General features: G+C 42.5%; 2 protein-coding genes across 1 annotated transcript; one reads left to right on the top strand and one right to left on the bottom strand.

The window, feature by feature from the left end:
* LOC103279937 (free fatty acid receptor 2) overlaps positions 1-16,911 on the bottom strand; it is an 87,752-nt gene that overhangs the window by 48,964 nt on the left and 21,877 nt on the right.
* Positions 6,213-13,905, top strand: LOC107983260 (uncharacterized). Its single transcript, XM_062962494.1, has 5 exons — positions 6,213-6,426; positions 8,041-8,092; positions 9,704-10,077; positions 11,452-11,553; positions 13,415-13,905. The coding sequence occupies exons 1-5, from the start codon at positions 6,213-6,215 to the stop codon at positions 13,513-13,515; spliced, it is 843 nt and encodes a 280-aa protein (XP_062818564.1). The 3' UTR covers positions 13,516-13,905.

Consider the following 16,911-nt stretch of genomic DNA (forward strand, 5'->3'; position numbering starts at 1 on the left):
TCCTTGTTCCTAGTGTTGCAATGAGGACAGAGATTAAGGAGAAAATGACCAAAATATCATATTCCTTCCCATTTCAGTGATTTTAAGAGGCAGGCCTTGCTCTATGGTGGCTGATTTTGGATGTAAATAATTGATTATTCTCTTACTATGCTCTTATCTTTACAGCTATTTATTAATATTCTCTGTCCAATAAGAATGCAGTGTCAGTCCTCGTTGGTCTGTTTTTGCATATGTGTGTCTGGGATTGATGTTTTTATTTTAAATAATTGGTTATAATTCTGCAGATCTTCAGATTTTTCCAGGCCTGCTGGTGCTAAGGATTTGTGAGAAATTTCATGTTTTTTTTTCTAAAATAAAATACAATAAAAATCAATTTATTTTTGTATCTCTCACACCAATGCACAGAAACTCATAAACTTTATATACCCAGGGGTCCAAGGCTTGTGGTTCTTCTTGTTGTGTGCTTTCAAGTAGTTTCTGGCTTAGGTGACCCTAGGGCCAAACCTGCCACAGTGTTTTCTTATGAAGATTTGGCAGCCTCCCGAAGCCCCTTCCACACAGCTGAATAAAATCCCACATCATCTGCTTTGAACTGGAATATATAGCAGTGTGGATTCAGATAACCCAGTTCAAAGCAGTTATTGTGGGACTTTTTGCCTTCATATTCTGGGTTATATGACTGTGGGAGGGCCCCGAGAGAGTGTGGCTTCCCAAACATCCTTCTTAATGTGGACATTGCTGGGCTTCTGCTCTGTCCTAAAAAGGAGGGGCAGAGCACCGAAAATATGTGTGTAGTTTTTTATAAAAAGGGAAGAAACACTTTATGCATTTTGAAAATGTTTACAAAATGTTATACTCATTGTGCTATGTACATCCATTAATACATCCATTTGCAAATGCACAGTAAAATACTTGCAGATTTTTTTCCATTAAAGAAGTCCTCACATAACCTAGATGGACTGACTAAAGATGGGATACGTTAGGAGGTCTGGAGAGCCAGAGCTTGGCTTCCCTAACTCATTCTCTTCCTCACCAACTTATCACTTCATAGAATCATAGAATCATAGAATAGTAGAGTTGGAAGAGACCTCATGGGCCATCCAGTCCAACCCCATTCTGCCAAGAAGCAGGAAATCGCATTCAAAGCACCCCCAACAGATGGCCATCCAGCCTCTGCTTAAAAGCCTCCAAGGAAGGAGCCTCCACCACGGCCCCGGGGAGAGAGTTCCACTGTCGAACAGCCCTCACAGTGAGGAAGTTCTTCCTGATGTTCAGGTGGAATCTCCTTTCCTGTAGTTTGAAGCCATTGTTCTGTGTCCTAGTCTCCAGGGCAGCAGAAAACAAGCTTGCTCCCTCCTCCCTATGACTTCCCCTCACATACATGTACATGACTATCATGTCTCCTCTCAGCCTTCTCTTCTGCAGGCTAAACATGCCCAGCTCTTTAAGCCGCTCCTCATAGGGCTTGTTCTCCAGACCCTTAATCATTTTAGTTGCCCTCCTCTGGACGCTTTCCAGCTTGTCAACATCTCCCTTCAACTGCGGTGCCCAGAATTGGACACAATATTCCAGGTGTGGTCTGACCAAGGCAGAATAGAGGGGGAGCATGACTTCCCTGGATCTAGACGCTATTCCCCTATTGATGCAGGCCAGAATCAAATTGGCTTTTTTAGCAGCCGCATCACATTGTTGGCTCATGTTTAACTTGTTGTCCACAAGGACTCCAAGGTCTTTTTCGCACACACTGCTGTCAAGCCAGGCGTACTTGAAATACTCTTTCAGATTTTCCTCAAATAATAGATAAGAAACCTTCCTCAATGAAGCCATGTCAAACTGTATTCTAGCTAGTTGGAGTGTTCCTTCCCAAGTGAACATCCTTTGAAATTATGGATTTGCCGTAAGTCGACAGGTGACTTGAAAGCTCATGCATGAAGACACGGGTCAAAGAACATGACAGAGTCCATTAAAATATTAACAGACCAGAAGTAGGCTTGCCATGTGAAACAACGGCTTCAAACTTCTGGAGATTCTACCTGAACGTTAGGAAGAACTTCCTAACTGTGAGAGCTGTTCAGCAGTGGAACTCTCTGCCCCAGAGTGTGGTGGAGGCTCCTTCTTTGGAGGCTTTTAAGCAGAGGTTGGATGGCCATCTGTTGGGAGTGCTTTGAATGCAATTTTCTTGCTTCTTGGCAGAATGGGTTTGGACTGGATGGCCCACGAGGTCTCTTCCAACTCTATGATTCTATGATTCTCCACCTCTTTGGTGTAATGGATGGGTGGGAGATATCATTTAACTCCTACTTGGATAATTGCTCATTTATAATCTAGATCAGGGGTCCCCAAATTAAGGCCTGCGGCCCAGATGTACCCTCCTAAGCCATTTCCCGACCTAAACTATAGACTTAGATTCACCCTAACTCTGAAATAGCTTGAAGACAATGTGTTGTCGAAGGCTTTCATGGCCAGGATCACAGGGTTGTTGTGTGTCTTTCGGGCTGTGTGGCCATGTTCCAGAAGCATTCTCTCCTGACGTTTCGCCCACATCTATGGCAGGCATCCTCAGAGGTTGTGAGGTATGGAGAAAACTAAGCAAAGAGGTAAATATATATCTGTGGAAAGTCTAGGGTGAGAGAGGTCAGTGTGAATGTGTGTAGTTAATCACTTTAATTAGCATTGAAAAGCTTATCTGCTGTCTTCTTCCTGCCTCTGGGGCATCCTTTGTTTAGAGTCGTTAACTGCCCTAGGTTGATTCATGTCTGGAAATCCTCTGTTTTCAGAGTATTGCTTTTTATTTACTGTTCTGATTCTTGAGTTTTTTAATACTGGTAGCCAGATTTTGTTCATTTTCATGGTTTCTTCCTTTCTGTTGAAGTTGTCCACATGCTTGTGGATTTCAATGGCTTCTCTGTGTAGTCTGACATGATAGTTGTTAGAATGGTCCAGCATTTTTGTGTTCTCAAATAGTATTCTGTGTCCAGGCTGGTTCATCAAATGCTCTGCTATGGCTGATTTCTCTGGTTGAATTAGTCTGCAGTGCCTTTCATGTTCTTTGACTCTTGTTTGGGCGCTGCGTTTGGTGGTCCCTATGTAGACTTGTCCACAGCTGCATGGTATCCGGTAGACTCCTGCAGAAGAGAGAGGATCCCTCTTGTCCTTCGCTGACCGTAGCATTTGTTGGATTTTCTTCGTGGGTCTGTAGATAGTTTGTAGGTTGTGCTTCTTCATCAGCTTCCCTATGCGGTCAGTAGTTCCCTTGATGTATGGTAAGAACACCTTTCCTCTGGGTGGATCTTTGTCTTGACTCTCATGGCTTGTTCTTGGCCTTGCAGCTCTTCTGATGTCTGTGGTGGAGTATCCATTGGCCTGTAGAGCCCAGTTTAGGTGGTTGAGTTCACCTTGGAGGAGGTGAGGTTCACAGATTCTTTGTGCACGGTCTGTCAGGGCTTTGATTGTGCTCCTTTTTTGACTTGGGTGATGGTTGGAGTTTTTATGAAGGTATCTATCTGTGTGTGTAGGTTTTCTGTAAACTGTGTGGCCCAATTGTTGATTGGGTTTGCGGATGACCAGAACATCTAGAAATGGCAGTTTTCCTTCCTTTTCTTTTTCCATGGTGAATTGGATGTTTGGGTGGATGCTGTTAAGATGGTCCAGGAATTTGCTGAGTTCTTCCTCTCCATGGCTCCAAATCGTGAAGGTGTCATCTACGTATCTGAACCAAACAGTTGGCTTTTTTGGTGCTGTTTCTAGGGCCTGTTTTTCAAAGTATTCCATATAGAAATTTGCTACTACTGGGCTGAGAGGGCTCCCCATGGCCACTCCATCCTTCTGTTCATAGAATCCAGTGTCCCACTGAAAGTAGCTAGTAGCTGACACCCTCACACTAATCAAACAAAACTTCCCAGAAGACATCACAGCCCTGTTTCACCATTGCCTCACCACTAGCTACTTTCAGTGGGACACTGGATTCTATGAACAGAAGGATGGAGTGGCCATGGGGAGCCCTCTCAGCCCAGTAGTAGCAAATTTCTATATGGAATACTTTGAAAAACAGGCCCTAGAAACAGCACCAAAAAAGCCAACTGTTTGGTTCAGATACGTAGATGACACCTTCACGATTTGGAGCCATGGAGAGGAAGAACTCAGCAAATTCCTGGACCATCTTAACAGCATCCACCCAAACATCCAATTCACCATGGAAAAAGAAAAGGAAGGAAAACTGCCATTTCTAGATGTTCTGGTCATCCGCAAACCCAATCAACAATTGGGCCACACAGTTTACAGAAAACCTACACATACAGATAGATACCTTCATAAAAACTCCAACCATCACCCAAGTCAAAAAAGGAGCACAATCAAAGCCCTGACAGACCGTGCACAAAAAATCTGCGAACCTCACCTCCTCCAAGGTGAACTCAACCACCTAAACTGGGCTCTACAGGCCAATGGATACTCCACCACAGACATCAGAAGAGCTGCAAGGCCAAGAACAAGCCATGAGAGGAAAGACAAAGATCCACCCAGAGGAAAGGTGTTCTTACCATACATCAAGGGAACTACTGACCGCATAGGGAAGCTGATGAAGAAGCACAACCTACAAACTATCTACAGACCCACGAAGAAAATCCAACAAATGCTACGGTCAGCGAAGGACAAGAGGGATCCTCTCTCTTCTGCAGGAGTCTACCGGATACCATGCAGCTGTGGACAAGTCTACATAGGGACCACCAAACGCAGCGCCCAAACAAGAGTCAAAGAACATGAAAGGCACTGCAGACTAATTCAACCAGAGAAATCAGCCATAGCAGAGCATTTGATGAACCAGCCTGGACACAGAATACTATTTGAGAACACAAAAATGCTGGACCATTCTAACAACTATCATGTCAGACTACACAGAGAAGCCATTGAAATCCACAAGCATGTGGACAACTTCAACAGAAAGGAAGAAACCATGAAAATGAACAAAATCTGGCTACCAGTATTAAAAAACTCAAGAATCAGAACAGTAAATAAAAAGCAATACTCTGAAAACAGAGGATTTCCAGACATGAATCAACCTAGGGCAGTTAACGACTCTAAACAAAGGATGCCCCAGAGGCAGGAAGAAGACAGCAGATAAGCTTTTCAATGCTAATTAAAGTGATTAACTACACACATTCACACTGACCTCTCTCACCCTAGACTTTCCACAGATATATATTTACCTCTTTGCTTAGTTTTCTCCATACCTCACAACCTCTGAGGATGCCTGCCATAGATGTGGGCGAAACGTCAGGAGAGAATGCTTCTGGAACATGGCCACACAGCCCGAAAGACACACAACAAGCTTGAAGACACTCAACAAACAACCATCCAAATTAACTTGATTTTCTCATCAGCCAAAAGAAACCCACATTTCCTATTAAAATAGTGGTAAGTTTATGTTGGTTAAAACTGTTCTGCATTTTAAATATTGTATTGTTCCTTCATGGTTTTATTTTGCACTACAAATAAGATATGTGCAGTGTGTAGTCTGATACCCTCAACAGTCTGAAGGGACTGTGAACTGGCGCTCGGCTTAAAGAGTTTGAGGACCCTTGATCTGAACCTCCGGTGGCTCAGTGTGTTAAAGTGCTAAGCTGCTGAACTTGCAGACTGAAAGGTCCCAGGTTCAAATCCAGGGAGTGGAGTGAGCGCCCGCTGTTAGCTCCAGCTTCTGCCAACCTAGCAGTTCGAAAACATGCAAATGTGAGTAGATCAATAGGTACCGCTCCAGTGGGAAGGTAACGGAATTCCATGCAGTCATGCTAGCCACATGACCTTGGAGGTGTCTACGGACAATGCCGGCTCTTTGGCTTAGAAATGGAGATGAGCACCAACCTCCAGAGTCAGACACGACTAGACTAAACGTCAGGGGAAACCTTTACCTTTACCTTTTTTTGATCTAGATTGTACATAAGACTTAAAGCTGTTAAGAGAAATAGATATTTCCTCACTTTGAAAACTGTACCTATATTCTCCAAGGACTGCAGTCTGCTCGTAAGGAGACTTATCCTGAGGCCAGATATGATATAACCTTTATAATCAAGTCCATGTTGTTTCTCCCAGCCGTCAGTGCCAACTTTTCTGTGGTTCAGTTTCCATCGGAGGTCGTTGCCATCATAGGAGAGGACATCACACTGAACTGTGCCTTTTTCATCCAGACTGGGCGGGCTCCTTCAGCCAGAGGGGCCATGTCCTGGTTCAAAGGCCTGCCGGGAGCTGAATCAGCAGTGGATAAAGGACACCGCTACAACATATCTTATCCAAACACATTCCTCAGCTCAGGAGAAGGATCGCTCATCATCACCAATGTCTCCTTGGAGGATACTGGGAGATACACCTGTAAAATGATGGTCTGGGGTCTAGGCGAAGTACGTGGGAATGGAATAAATCTACAGGTTTATGGTAAGAAGGACCAATTACAGGTAGGCTCTTTGGGACACATCAAGCTGCTGCACTGCAATCATCCAGAGGCCAGCCCTCCATTGCTCACTATCTCTGTTGGCTGTTAAGGTAGGTTTGGGGAGTCAGGTTAGAAAACAATCCATAGTTATGTATTTATTTTAATGATGTAGGCACCTAGCAACATGTCAGGGGGGACTTTCCTGTTTATAGAATCATAGAATCCGAGAGTTGGAAGAGACCTCACAGGCCATCCAGTCCAACCCCCTGCTAAGAAGCAGGAAAATCACATTCAAAGCCCCCCTGACAGATGGCCATCCAGCCTCTGCTTAAAAGCCTCCAAAGAAGGAGCCTCCACCACAGTCCGGGGAAGAGAGTTCCACTGCCGAACAGCCCTCACAGTGAGGAAGTTCTTCCTCATGTTCAGGTGGAATCTCCCTTCCTGTTAGTGGGATACAAAATCTGCTCCAGGTTCTATTCCACACTATACCAGTGCTACCAAATGTGTTGAACCTGTTTTGTGAATAGAATTCAGCACCTTGGATAACTTCCAACACATAATCTTTCACTTTCTTTTCTTGTCTCTGTAGTTGGAGCACCAACTCCGATTATGGTAATATTTGTGGGTTTTTCATCGGAGCCCTTGGTGGCACAGTGGGTTAAACTGCAGAGCTGCAGAACTTGCAGACTGAAAGGTCCCAGGTTCAAATCCGGGGAGCAGGGTGAGCTCCAGCTGTTAGCCCCAGCTTCTGCCAACCTAGCAGTTTGAAAACATGCAAATGGGAGTAGATCAATAGGAACCGCTCCAGCGGGAAGGTAACATGCAGTCATGCTGGCCAAATGACCTTGGAGGCATCTACAGACAATGCCGGCTCTTCAGCTTAGAAATGGAGATGAGCACCAACCTCTAGAGTCAGATACAACTAGGCTTAACATCAGGGGAAACCATTACCTTTACCTTTCCATTGACACACTGCATTCTGTCCTTTGACTTCTTTTGCCTCATCCCTCCTCACAATAAATGTCACTTCATTTTTATTTAGGTTTTAATTTCCCGAGTAAACTCTGTATAATTATCTGATGCAAAATGTGCCTTTCCTGTCAATTTTAATTTGATCACCTCGAGCATTGCAATGTTTGTGTGCCCCAAGCTTGTCTAACATGGGAAGGCCTACTAACATACCATCAGCTAGCCTATTGCTTCACAGAAACAGTGTGGAAAGGTAGTGCCATGATAAAAGCCATGGCAATACTATACAATACATACTACTGCAATCTTTTATAGTGTCTGTCTGATCAGTATTTGTGCTGTTTCTTTGCTGCCCCCTGCTGGAAAGGTGGGGAACATTGTGCGGATTTTTCCAGAGTGTGTGCCTTCAAACCATCATGCACTCAAATTATTTTGAGACAAATCCTTCTCCCTATCTCATCTTTCTTAACCAGAAGTTTCATGCCCTACCACAGGTAGATACGTCCCATATTAATCTTTATAATTTATGATAACACCTCGCAGTCTGTTGAACAGATATTTTAAATTTCCTGGCTCCTCAATGTTTATTGGCTATTGTTGTTTTCTGGTTTCAGTGAGATTTTATTTTTCCTGTTTTTAATTTTTAGATTCATATGCCTCAGACTTGAACACTGATCCAAATACTATTTGCAATCAGAGGTCTGCTCTTTGCCCAGCTTTAATTGCCATTTGAACAATAACAACAACATGAGAAAAGAAACATGCGCTTTGAAGGAAATACATGGGAATTTATACTTTTCTGATAGAGCTATTGCCAGTATCCTGTTAAACCAACTCTTTACTGTCAGCTTCTCTAACCTTTTCCAGGTTTTCACTATTTTGAGTCATGTGGCACATAACAGGAGCAGGATAAGATTTTTATTTACCAGATCCTTATTCTTACTTTATTTATTTATTTATTTATTTACAATATTTATATTCCGCCCTTCTCACCCCAAAGGGGACTCAGGCAGATCACAATGTACACATACATGGCAGACATTCAATGCCATTAGACATACGACACATAGAGACAAAAACACAGAGGCTATATAACATTCTCCAGCTTCAGGCTTCATGAGGGTATGCTCGATTCTGGCCACAGGGGGAGCTGCTGCTTCATCATCCACTGTGATGCCGAGTCCTTGATGGAGTACTTCCTCATCTTCCGGCACGCACACTGCTGTACATGTTTATGGTGATGTAAATTAGTTACATTCGCCTCCCCGCATATGTGGTCCCTAAATTTCCTACTTGACAGATGCAACTGTCTTTCAGGTTGCTTAGGTAAACAACGAGCTGGGGCTATTTAATGGTCAGGCACTCAATCCAACCCGGGCTTTGAACTCATGACCTCTCAGTCAGTAGTGATTTATTGCAGCTGGCTGCTAACCAGCTGTGCCATAGCCCAGCCCCCTGTTGAATACAGAAATCAATATTTCCCCCACTATTTGGCTTATCCATGGTAGCACTTCATCCAAGAATCTCGATACTTTGGGGCACGTTAGCCACATGAAGCTCTGATCTCTTATTCCTCCGTACCTTCTCCAATATAGCTGGAAAAATGCTAGGTAGTTTGAGTGGATAATAGTATTTTCTTGTAGTTGTGCTGAGATTGATTTATAATCTTGAGTCTGATTTCCATGGTTTCTCTTCCATTTTAACCCCTAAATCTGATTCCCATACTAATATGGGGGCTGGGCTGTGGCGCAGCCTGGTAAGCAGCCTGCTGCAATAAATCACTCTGACCATGAGGTCATGAGTTTGAGGCCAGCCCGTGGCGGGGTGAGCACCCGTCAATTAAAAATAAAAAATAGCCTCTGCTCGTTGGTGACCTAGCAACCCGAAAGAAAGTTGCATCTATCAAGGAGGAAATAAGGTACCACTTATAAAAAGTGGGGAGGTAAGTTTAACTAATTTACAACGTTGGAATGAGGAAGTGTTGTCAGAGTGGATGATGAAGCAGCTGCTCCCCCCTGTGGCCAGAATCGAACATCCCCTCAGGAGAAGGTTAAATTGCCTCTGCGTCTGTCTGTCTCTGTCTCGGTTTGATGTGTTTATGGGCATTGAATGTTTGCCCTATATGTATATAATGTGATCCACCCTGAGTCCCCTTGGGGGTGAGAAGGGCGGAATATAAATACTGTAAATAATAAAGTAAATAAATAAATAGCAATCCATTGAATAGTCCGTGTTTTGCTTCCTAAATTGCTTGATATATTTTTGAGACTTGTTTTTTTATTTGATTTGGGAAATGTTGAGAAATTGAAGACATGGGCGTTGTCTGGACAACTCATATCCTGCTACAGAAGTGGTCTCTGGCCATGTGATTGGTAACAACTTTCTTCTCCTTCCCACAGCCCGTCCCTCCCATCCCATCATTTTCTTACAGATCCAAACTGAACCCAAGCCAAGTTGGACCCTTGTTTGCAGAACACATGGCTTCTACCCAGCTTCAGTGCAGCTTACATGGTATCTTTCTCGACAAAAGCTACCTTCATCCCAGCAAAATTGGACAGACCCCGCCGGGTTCCACCAGGCCTCCAGCTTCCTAGATCTGCCTTACCCCCACCAGAAAACAAGCTACACTTGCAATTTGGAGCATCCATCCTTGATTGGACCAATAAATGTTCAGTATTTCTATGGTGAGTAGAAAAACGTAGGTTATTGAAAGAATTTTCTTTTCCTAGTGGTGGTTTGAAGAAGTACAGAAAGTCGAGACTCACAAAAGTGACATTGGTGGAAGGACTGGGGAATCATTGCTGGAAGGACTGGGGTATCATCTATGCCATTTATTCACCACTTTTCCCCCACAAGTGAAATTGAATCTGTCTTATAAGATATATAGTACAAAGTCTGTATCCATGGAACCATCACCTGTGGTTTTACTAAAATCCGAACAAATACATTCTCTCTAGGAATTTCTAGGTCCTCCAGTGTGATTCTGTGGTATGCTTCCACCAGACACTGACCATAGCAATGGGCTGTGGTGCAGCTGGTTAGTAGTCAGCTGCAATAAATCACTACTGATTGAAGGGTCATGTGTTTGAATCCAGCCTGGGTCGGATTGAGCGCCTGACCATTAAATAGCCTAGCTCGTTGTTTACCTAAGCAACCCGAAAGACAATTGCATCTGTCGAGTGGGACATTTAGGTACCGCTTTATGTGGGGAGGCTAATTTAACTAATTTACGACACCATAAGAAGCGTGCGGAAAAATGAGGAAGTACTCCATCAAGGACTCGGTGTCACAGTGGATGATTTAAGCAGCAGCTCCCCCTGCGGCCGGAATCGAGCATAACCTCATGAAGCCGGAAGCTGGAAAATGTTAAATTGCCTCTGTGTCTCTGTCTGTATGTCGTATGTCTAATGGCATTGAATGTTTGGCATGTATATGTACATTGTGATCCACCCTGAGTCCCCTTCAGGGTGAGAAGGGTGGAATATAAATACTGTAAATAAATAAATAAATAATAACATTGCACAGAGGACCTAGAAATGCTAGAGAAGTCTTTTCTAGGTCTTCTAGCACAATTCTATGGTATGTTTTCACCGTACTGCAGAACCGGAGTACACAGCTGCACAACCAATTATGTAACTACCTATTGTAGCTATGGACTCCCTCCTTGTGCAATAGTTGCTCCATCTTGATCCCCATTGCTAAAGTTCCCGCTGGTCAAGTTTCTTAAGCAGTACATTGAGGCTTGTGCGTCAAAGTCATAGGGCTTGCTCGGCTTCAAATAGGATGTCGTCGTTGTAAAAGCTCTGAGAAAGTCCAGGTGCTTTCATAAAAGCATTTTACAACAACAAAAAGTCACAAGAGGATTCAAACAATTTTCAGAATTATGTTGTTTAACAGTTTAAGTGTTTTAGTAGCAGAAAGATGCAGGGGTAAGAAAAGTTTTCATATTGACTCCAGTGTTAAAGGCAGAGGAATCATGCTGTGACAAATGCTGGCAACCTTTGAAGAAACCAGATCAATTTTCTATGATAGTAAACTCTATGCTTTTCTCCTTCTAGAACCCCAACTTCAGAGCTGCTTAACTTCTTCATCGATTGAGATCCTGAATCTGCTCAAGATTGGAACAATCTTCAGCATCACCATTGGCTTTCTGGCACCAGGTACAGAAAACAAATCTCCTCCCACCCCACACTGGATCTCTTTGGGGATATCATTCAAAGACATACACCAATGCACAAAGGGATCTTGTACCACTTGCAGAAGATGTAGCGTATATTATTCTTGCAATGAGAGACTGGATTCTCTTTGGGATTCAGCTATCAAGCAGTTCAAATCCGGGGAGCAGGGTGAGCTCCCCCTGTCAGCCCCAGCTTCTACCAACCTAGCAGTTCAAAAACATGAATGTGAGTAGATCAATAGGTACTGCTCCGGCGGCATGGTAACAGTGCTCCATGCAGTCATGCCATCCACATGACCTTGGGGGTGTCTATGGATAACGCCAGCTCTTTGGCTTAGAAATGGAGATGAGCACCACCCCCCAGAGTTGGACACGACTAGACTTAATGTCAGGAGAAACTTTTACTTTTACTATCAAGCAAAGATTAGCAATTTTGACAAGATAGATTTCATTTATTTCTTGGACTATTTGATTAACCTCTTCTCTCCATCCATAATGTTTTCCCCTGAAATCATAGTTCCCAAGTGCTTTTATTCCTTCTGTGTTTAGTGATATGGATCATATCACTTATCCAAGCAGGCGTTACACATGATAAATGAGATATACAGTGTTCCCTCACTACTTCGCGGTTCACTTTTAGTGCATTCGCTGTTTCGTGGTTTTTCAAGAACTCTAAGAGACTATTATAAATCATAAAAAATTACAATTTACAGCCTAAGAAAGGGAGGAAGGAGAAGCCAAAGGGAGAGAAAAGGAGCCCAAGAGGCGACGGGAGGAGAAGGAGGCGATTTGTCAACACACAATTGGTTGATAAAGACTTAAAATAGTGTATAACTACTAAAATAATTAATAAAGATTAAAATAAATATAGTGTCCCTACTTTGCGGATTTTTATTTATTGCGGGTGGTCCTGGAACCTAATCCCAGCAATAAGTGAGAGAACACTGTAATGATGTTATGATGGCATCACTAGGCCAAATGGGGGGCAATTGAGGGTGTCAGTAGCATAGAATCATAGAATACCCTGTTTCCCCTAAAATAATACATCCCCAGAAAATAAGGCCTAGTAGAGGTTTTGCTGCATTGCTAAATATAAGGCCTCCCCCAAAAGTAAGACCTAGCACCATTTGTGTTTGTAAGCATGCCCAGCGCCTGACAAACAGAATACCAGAGCATGCAGGTTTGGTAAATGTACATACCATCGATTGTTGTACATGGAAATAATGGTAGTAACAAGAAATTCTTGATAGGATTCACAGTTTGTCTGGTTATGCTGGTTTGTGATGACAACGACTGTACAAGATATAATAAATGTTCATTTTTTTGTTCATCAATAAATGTTAGTTCTTCTTCATGGAAAAGTAAGACATCCCCTGAAAATAAGACCTAGACCATCTTTGGGAGCAAAAATTAATATAAGACACTGTCTTATTTCCGGGGAAACACGGTAGTAGAGTTGGAAGAGACCTCATGGGCCATCCAATCCAACCCCCTGCCAAGAAGCAGGAAATTACATTCAAAGCACCCCCGACAGATGGCCATCCAGCCTCTGCTTAAAAGCCTCCAAAGAAGGAGTCTCCACCACACTCCGGGGCAGAGAGCTGGCAGCTTACATGTAAGTGGAATGTTGAATCCACTCTGGGGTTTAGCTTAGACTATAAAGAACCTATTCACAGTGTTGGGTCCATCTTGAAGATAAGAGTCCAGTAATTTGGATAGGTCCTGTAAAATTTGGCCTAAAACTCAGGAGAAAAAAGTAGGCAGTACTGTACTCTCCAAAACACAGAGGTCATATGGCTATTTGGACTCTTAACCATGCGTATTCTTTTGTCTTCGTTTTGCAGTGTGTGTAGGTTTCTGCAAAAAGCATCCAGGAAGATCCCCCATTGCTCATTTTACAGGATCTCAACGCATCCTGGATTCCCACACCAAAGGAGTCTTTTAAGAGAAAGACAAATGCAACTTTTGCAGAGCAATGGACCCATTTTAATATATCTACATTTGAAGAGAGAATTCTACTTCATGTCTAATAAGAAAACAGGAATTTCAATTTATAATCTGTTGTATATGTTTTGCTCCTATAGATAGATACAATTTTTTTTGATTGACTGGTTTGTTTTGTTGTGCTATATGTTATCTATACAGGATGTCTATAAGGCCACTGCTTATTTTTAGTATACCATTTAAAATATTTTTAAAAATCTATCCCTGTAACCCTACAAAATCCAACAGTAGAAGATAGCCAAACATCTTTCTGCTCTTTGTGGAATAGTTCTGGAGTTCTTTTTAAAATCTTTATCTTACCATTAAAACATTCAGCAACAATAAATATATAAACAGATACTTGTATATGTGATGATCAAAAATGAAACAAAATTACAAAATTGGCTGTTCATTTTCACGGTGGATAGAGGGGCAAGACTGAAGGCTGACTCAACCTTCAAACTCAAAGAATTGCTGTGAGTTTTCCGGGCTGTATGGCCATATTCCAGAGGCATTCACTCCTGACGTTTCACCCACATCTATGGCAGACATCCTCAGAGGCTGTGAAGTTTGTTGGAAATAGGCAAGTGGTGTTTATATATCTGTGGAATATCCAGGGTGGGAGAAAGAACTCTTGTCTGCTTGAAACAAGTGTGAATGTTGCAATTGGTCACCTTGATTAGCACTGAATAACCTATCAGCTTCAAAGCCTGGATGCTTCCTGCTTGGGGGGGGATCCTTTGTTGGGAGGTGTTAGCTGGCCCTGATTGTTTCATGCCTGGAATTCCCCTGTTTTTAAAGTGTTGTTCTTTATTTACTGTCCTGATTTTAGGGTTTTTTAAAAATATTGTTTGCCAGACTTGGCTACAGTAAAGAACAACACTCAGAAAACAGGGGAATTCCAGGCATGAAACAATCAAGGCCAGTCAACACCTCCCAACAAAGGATTCCCTGGCAGGAAGCAATAAAACTGGCAGCCAGAGGAACCTTGATATCCCAATCATGCAATCCATTAGTTGACATTGTTGGACTGCAGATTCTAGCATTCTTCCTCACTGACTATACTGTCTAAATTTACTGAAAATTGCAGTCCAATAACATTTGGGGGATGAGATGAGATTTTCCAACCATTCTTCTAAAGGAAACACATCTCAGGAACCTTTCATTTTCGCGACAATTTTGCTTCCCTATAACTTCTCATTAGGACTGCTGTTCATTCAGTAGTTATGTCCCTGTTCATAGGAGCTAAAAATATCCCCATCCTTATCTAGTCTGGAATCCTGCTGCTTTACATCTCTCCTGACAGCTTCTGGAAATGCACCCAAAAGGAGATGCCAGCCAGCCTTGCTAGGATTCCTCCTTCTTGCTTAGTCATTTGTGCTCAGCCTTTTCTTTCTTTCTCAAATCTAAAAAGCATTTTCAGAGTCATTGCTCTCATCCTTTCACTGAAGACCCAGATTAGAGCCAAGATGTGACAGATGAGGAACTGAAGTTCTGAGTTCAGGACGGACATGAGATTTCAAGTGGTGTCACCAAAGTTCACATTCCCTGGCTAGGAAATAAAGGAGTTTGAGCAACACATACATTTGCCTAATCTCAACAACTGACTGTTCCAAGATTCATGTCAAAGGCAAAATAATGATTCCATTGAAGATGGAGGAGGAAAAATAATCTCAGTCCAGTTTATCGAAATGCAACTAACTTTCCCAGGCAATTTAGGAGCATCAGTAAAAAAATAGAGGCTACCTCTAACCATAATAATGAATTATATATAAAAGAGTGATGGAATCCTGGCACCGAGCAAAACAACAAAACTAAACACCCCCAACCTCGAAATTTCACAACACAATCCATCATCCACACCTCGAGGTTGAAACCACAAAATATCATGTCACAAACCTCCACAGGCCCTAAAAAACCCCCAAAACCAGAGCTATTCTGTGCAATTCCAATGGGCCACAGCAACAGCTAGTACTTGATATTTAACCAATTTCTGAATCAACCTGATGAGTATTTGCTCACTACTATAAAATGGCAAAATCAAGATTTACATTTCTGAGTTTTTATAAAATATTTGCTATCAATGGATGGTTGAATCCATTAATATTAGAATCTATGAATAAGGAGGTCAAAAAGCGGTATAAGGAACATGCATACAAACAGAAGTTTCATTTTTGGATATTTCCATTACCTTTACAACCGCTTCTGTCTCCATTCTACCAACACTAAGCCTCAGTATGTATATACAATGGGGAAAACACACATTTTTAGATGACCAAGAGTTACACAAGGGAAGACAAATGGACTGGAGAGACAGCCTCAATGTTCCAAGCAGAAGCAACATTGCCAAGGTTGTTCCTTTCCAAAGCAAGATTGGTGGTTTGCTTTCACTAGCTGGCCTTCTGGGCAGCATGACAATGCCTGAAAAGGGAATGCTTCAGTGGCTTTATGTCTTAACCAAAATATATACTGAATTAGAGACAAAAAAGTCACAGAGAAAAGGTCTGCTTCAAGTTACAAAGCATATTTCGCACATATTTTGGAAAATGAAGTCCGAAACAGCTACAGCAGAGTTTCTCAACCTGGAGGTCAGGACCTCTGGGTGGGTCACTAGGGGGTGTTAGAGGGGTCACCAAAGACCAGTATTTTCTGTTGGTCATGGGGGTTCTGTGTGGGAAGTTTGGCCCAATTCTATCATTGATGGGGTTCAAGGAGCTCTTTGATTTTAGGTGAACTATAAATCCCAGCAACTACAACTCCCAAATGTCAAGGTCTATTTTCCCCAAACACCCCAGTGCCCACATTTTGGCATATTATTTGTGCCAGGTTTGGTCCAGATTCATCATTGTTTGAGTCCAAAGTGCTCTCTGGATGTAAGTGAACTACAACTCCAAAACTCAAGGTCAATGCCCACCAAACCCTTCCAGTATTTCCTGCTGGTCATGGGGGTTCTGTGTGCCAAGTTTGGTTCAGTTCCATCATTGGTGGAGTTCAGAATGCTCTTTGATTGTAGGTGAACTATAAATCCCAGCAACTACAACTCCCAAATGACAAAATCAATCCCCCCAACCCCACCAGAATTCAAATTTGGGCACATTGGGTATTTGTGCCAAATTTGGCCCAGTGAATGAAAATAATCCTGCATATCAGATATTTACATTACGATTCATAACCGTAGCAAAAGGAGCAATGAGAATAATTTTATGGTTGTAGGTCACCACAACATGAGGAACTATATTAGAAAGCATTAGAAAGGTTGAGAACCACTGATCTAGAGGACCAAAGACAGAACTACCAGTGTTGATTTTTTTTTTGTGTCATGAGCAACTTGAGTCGCTTCTGGAGTGAGAGAATTGGC

Source organism: Anolis carolinensis, unplaced genomic scaffold (genome assembly GCF_035594765.1).
Source record: "Anolis carolinensis isolate JA03-04 unplaced genomic scaffold, rAnoCar3.1.pri scaffold_10, whole genome shotgun sequence".
In the NCBI taxonomy this organism is placed as follows: domain Eukaryota; kingdom Metazoa; phylum Chordata; class Lepidosauria; order Squamata; family Dactyloidae; genus Anolis; species Anolis carolinensis.

Bases quoted from the DNA above. Each gene is read 5' to 3' on its own strand.
- LOC107983260 (XM_062962494.1), top strand. From the start codon at position 6,213: ATGTCCTGGTTCAAAGGCCTGCCGGGAGCTGAATCAGCAGTGGATAAA. The intron at 6,427-8,040 runs GTAAGAAGGACC...TTTAATTTTTAG, and splicing joins AATAAATCTACAGGTTTATG to ATTCATATGCCTCAGACTTG. The intron at 8,093-9,703 runs GTCTGCTCTTTG...GAGAAATTGAAG, and splicing joins AATACTATTTGCAATCAGAG to ACATGGGCGTTGTCTGGACA.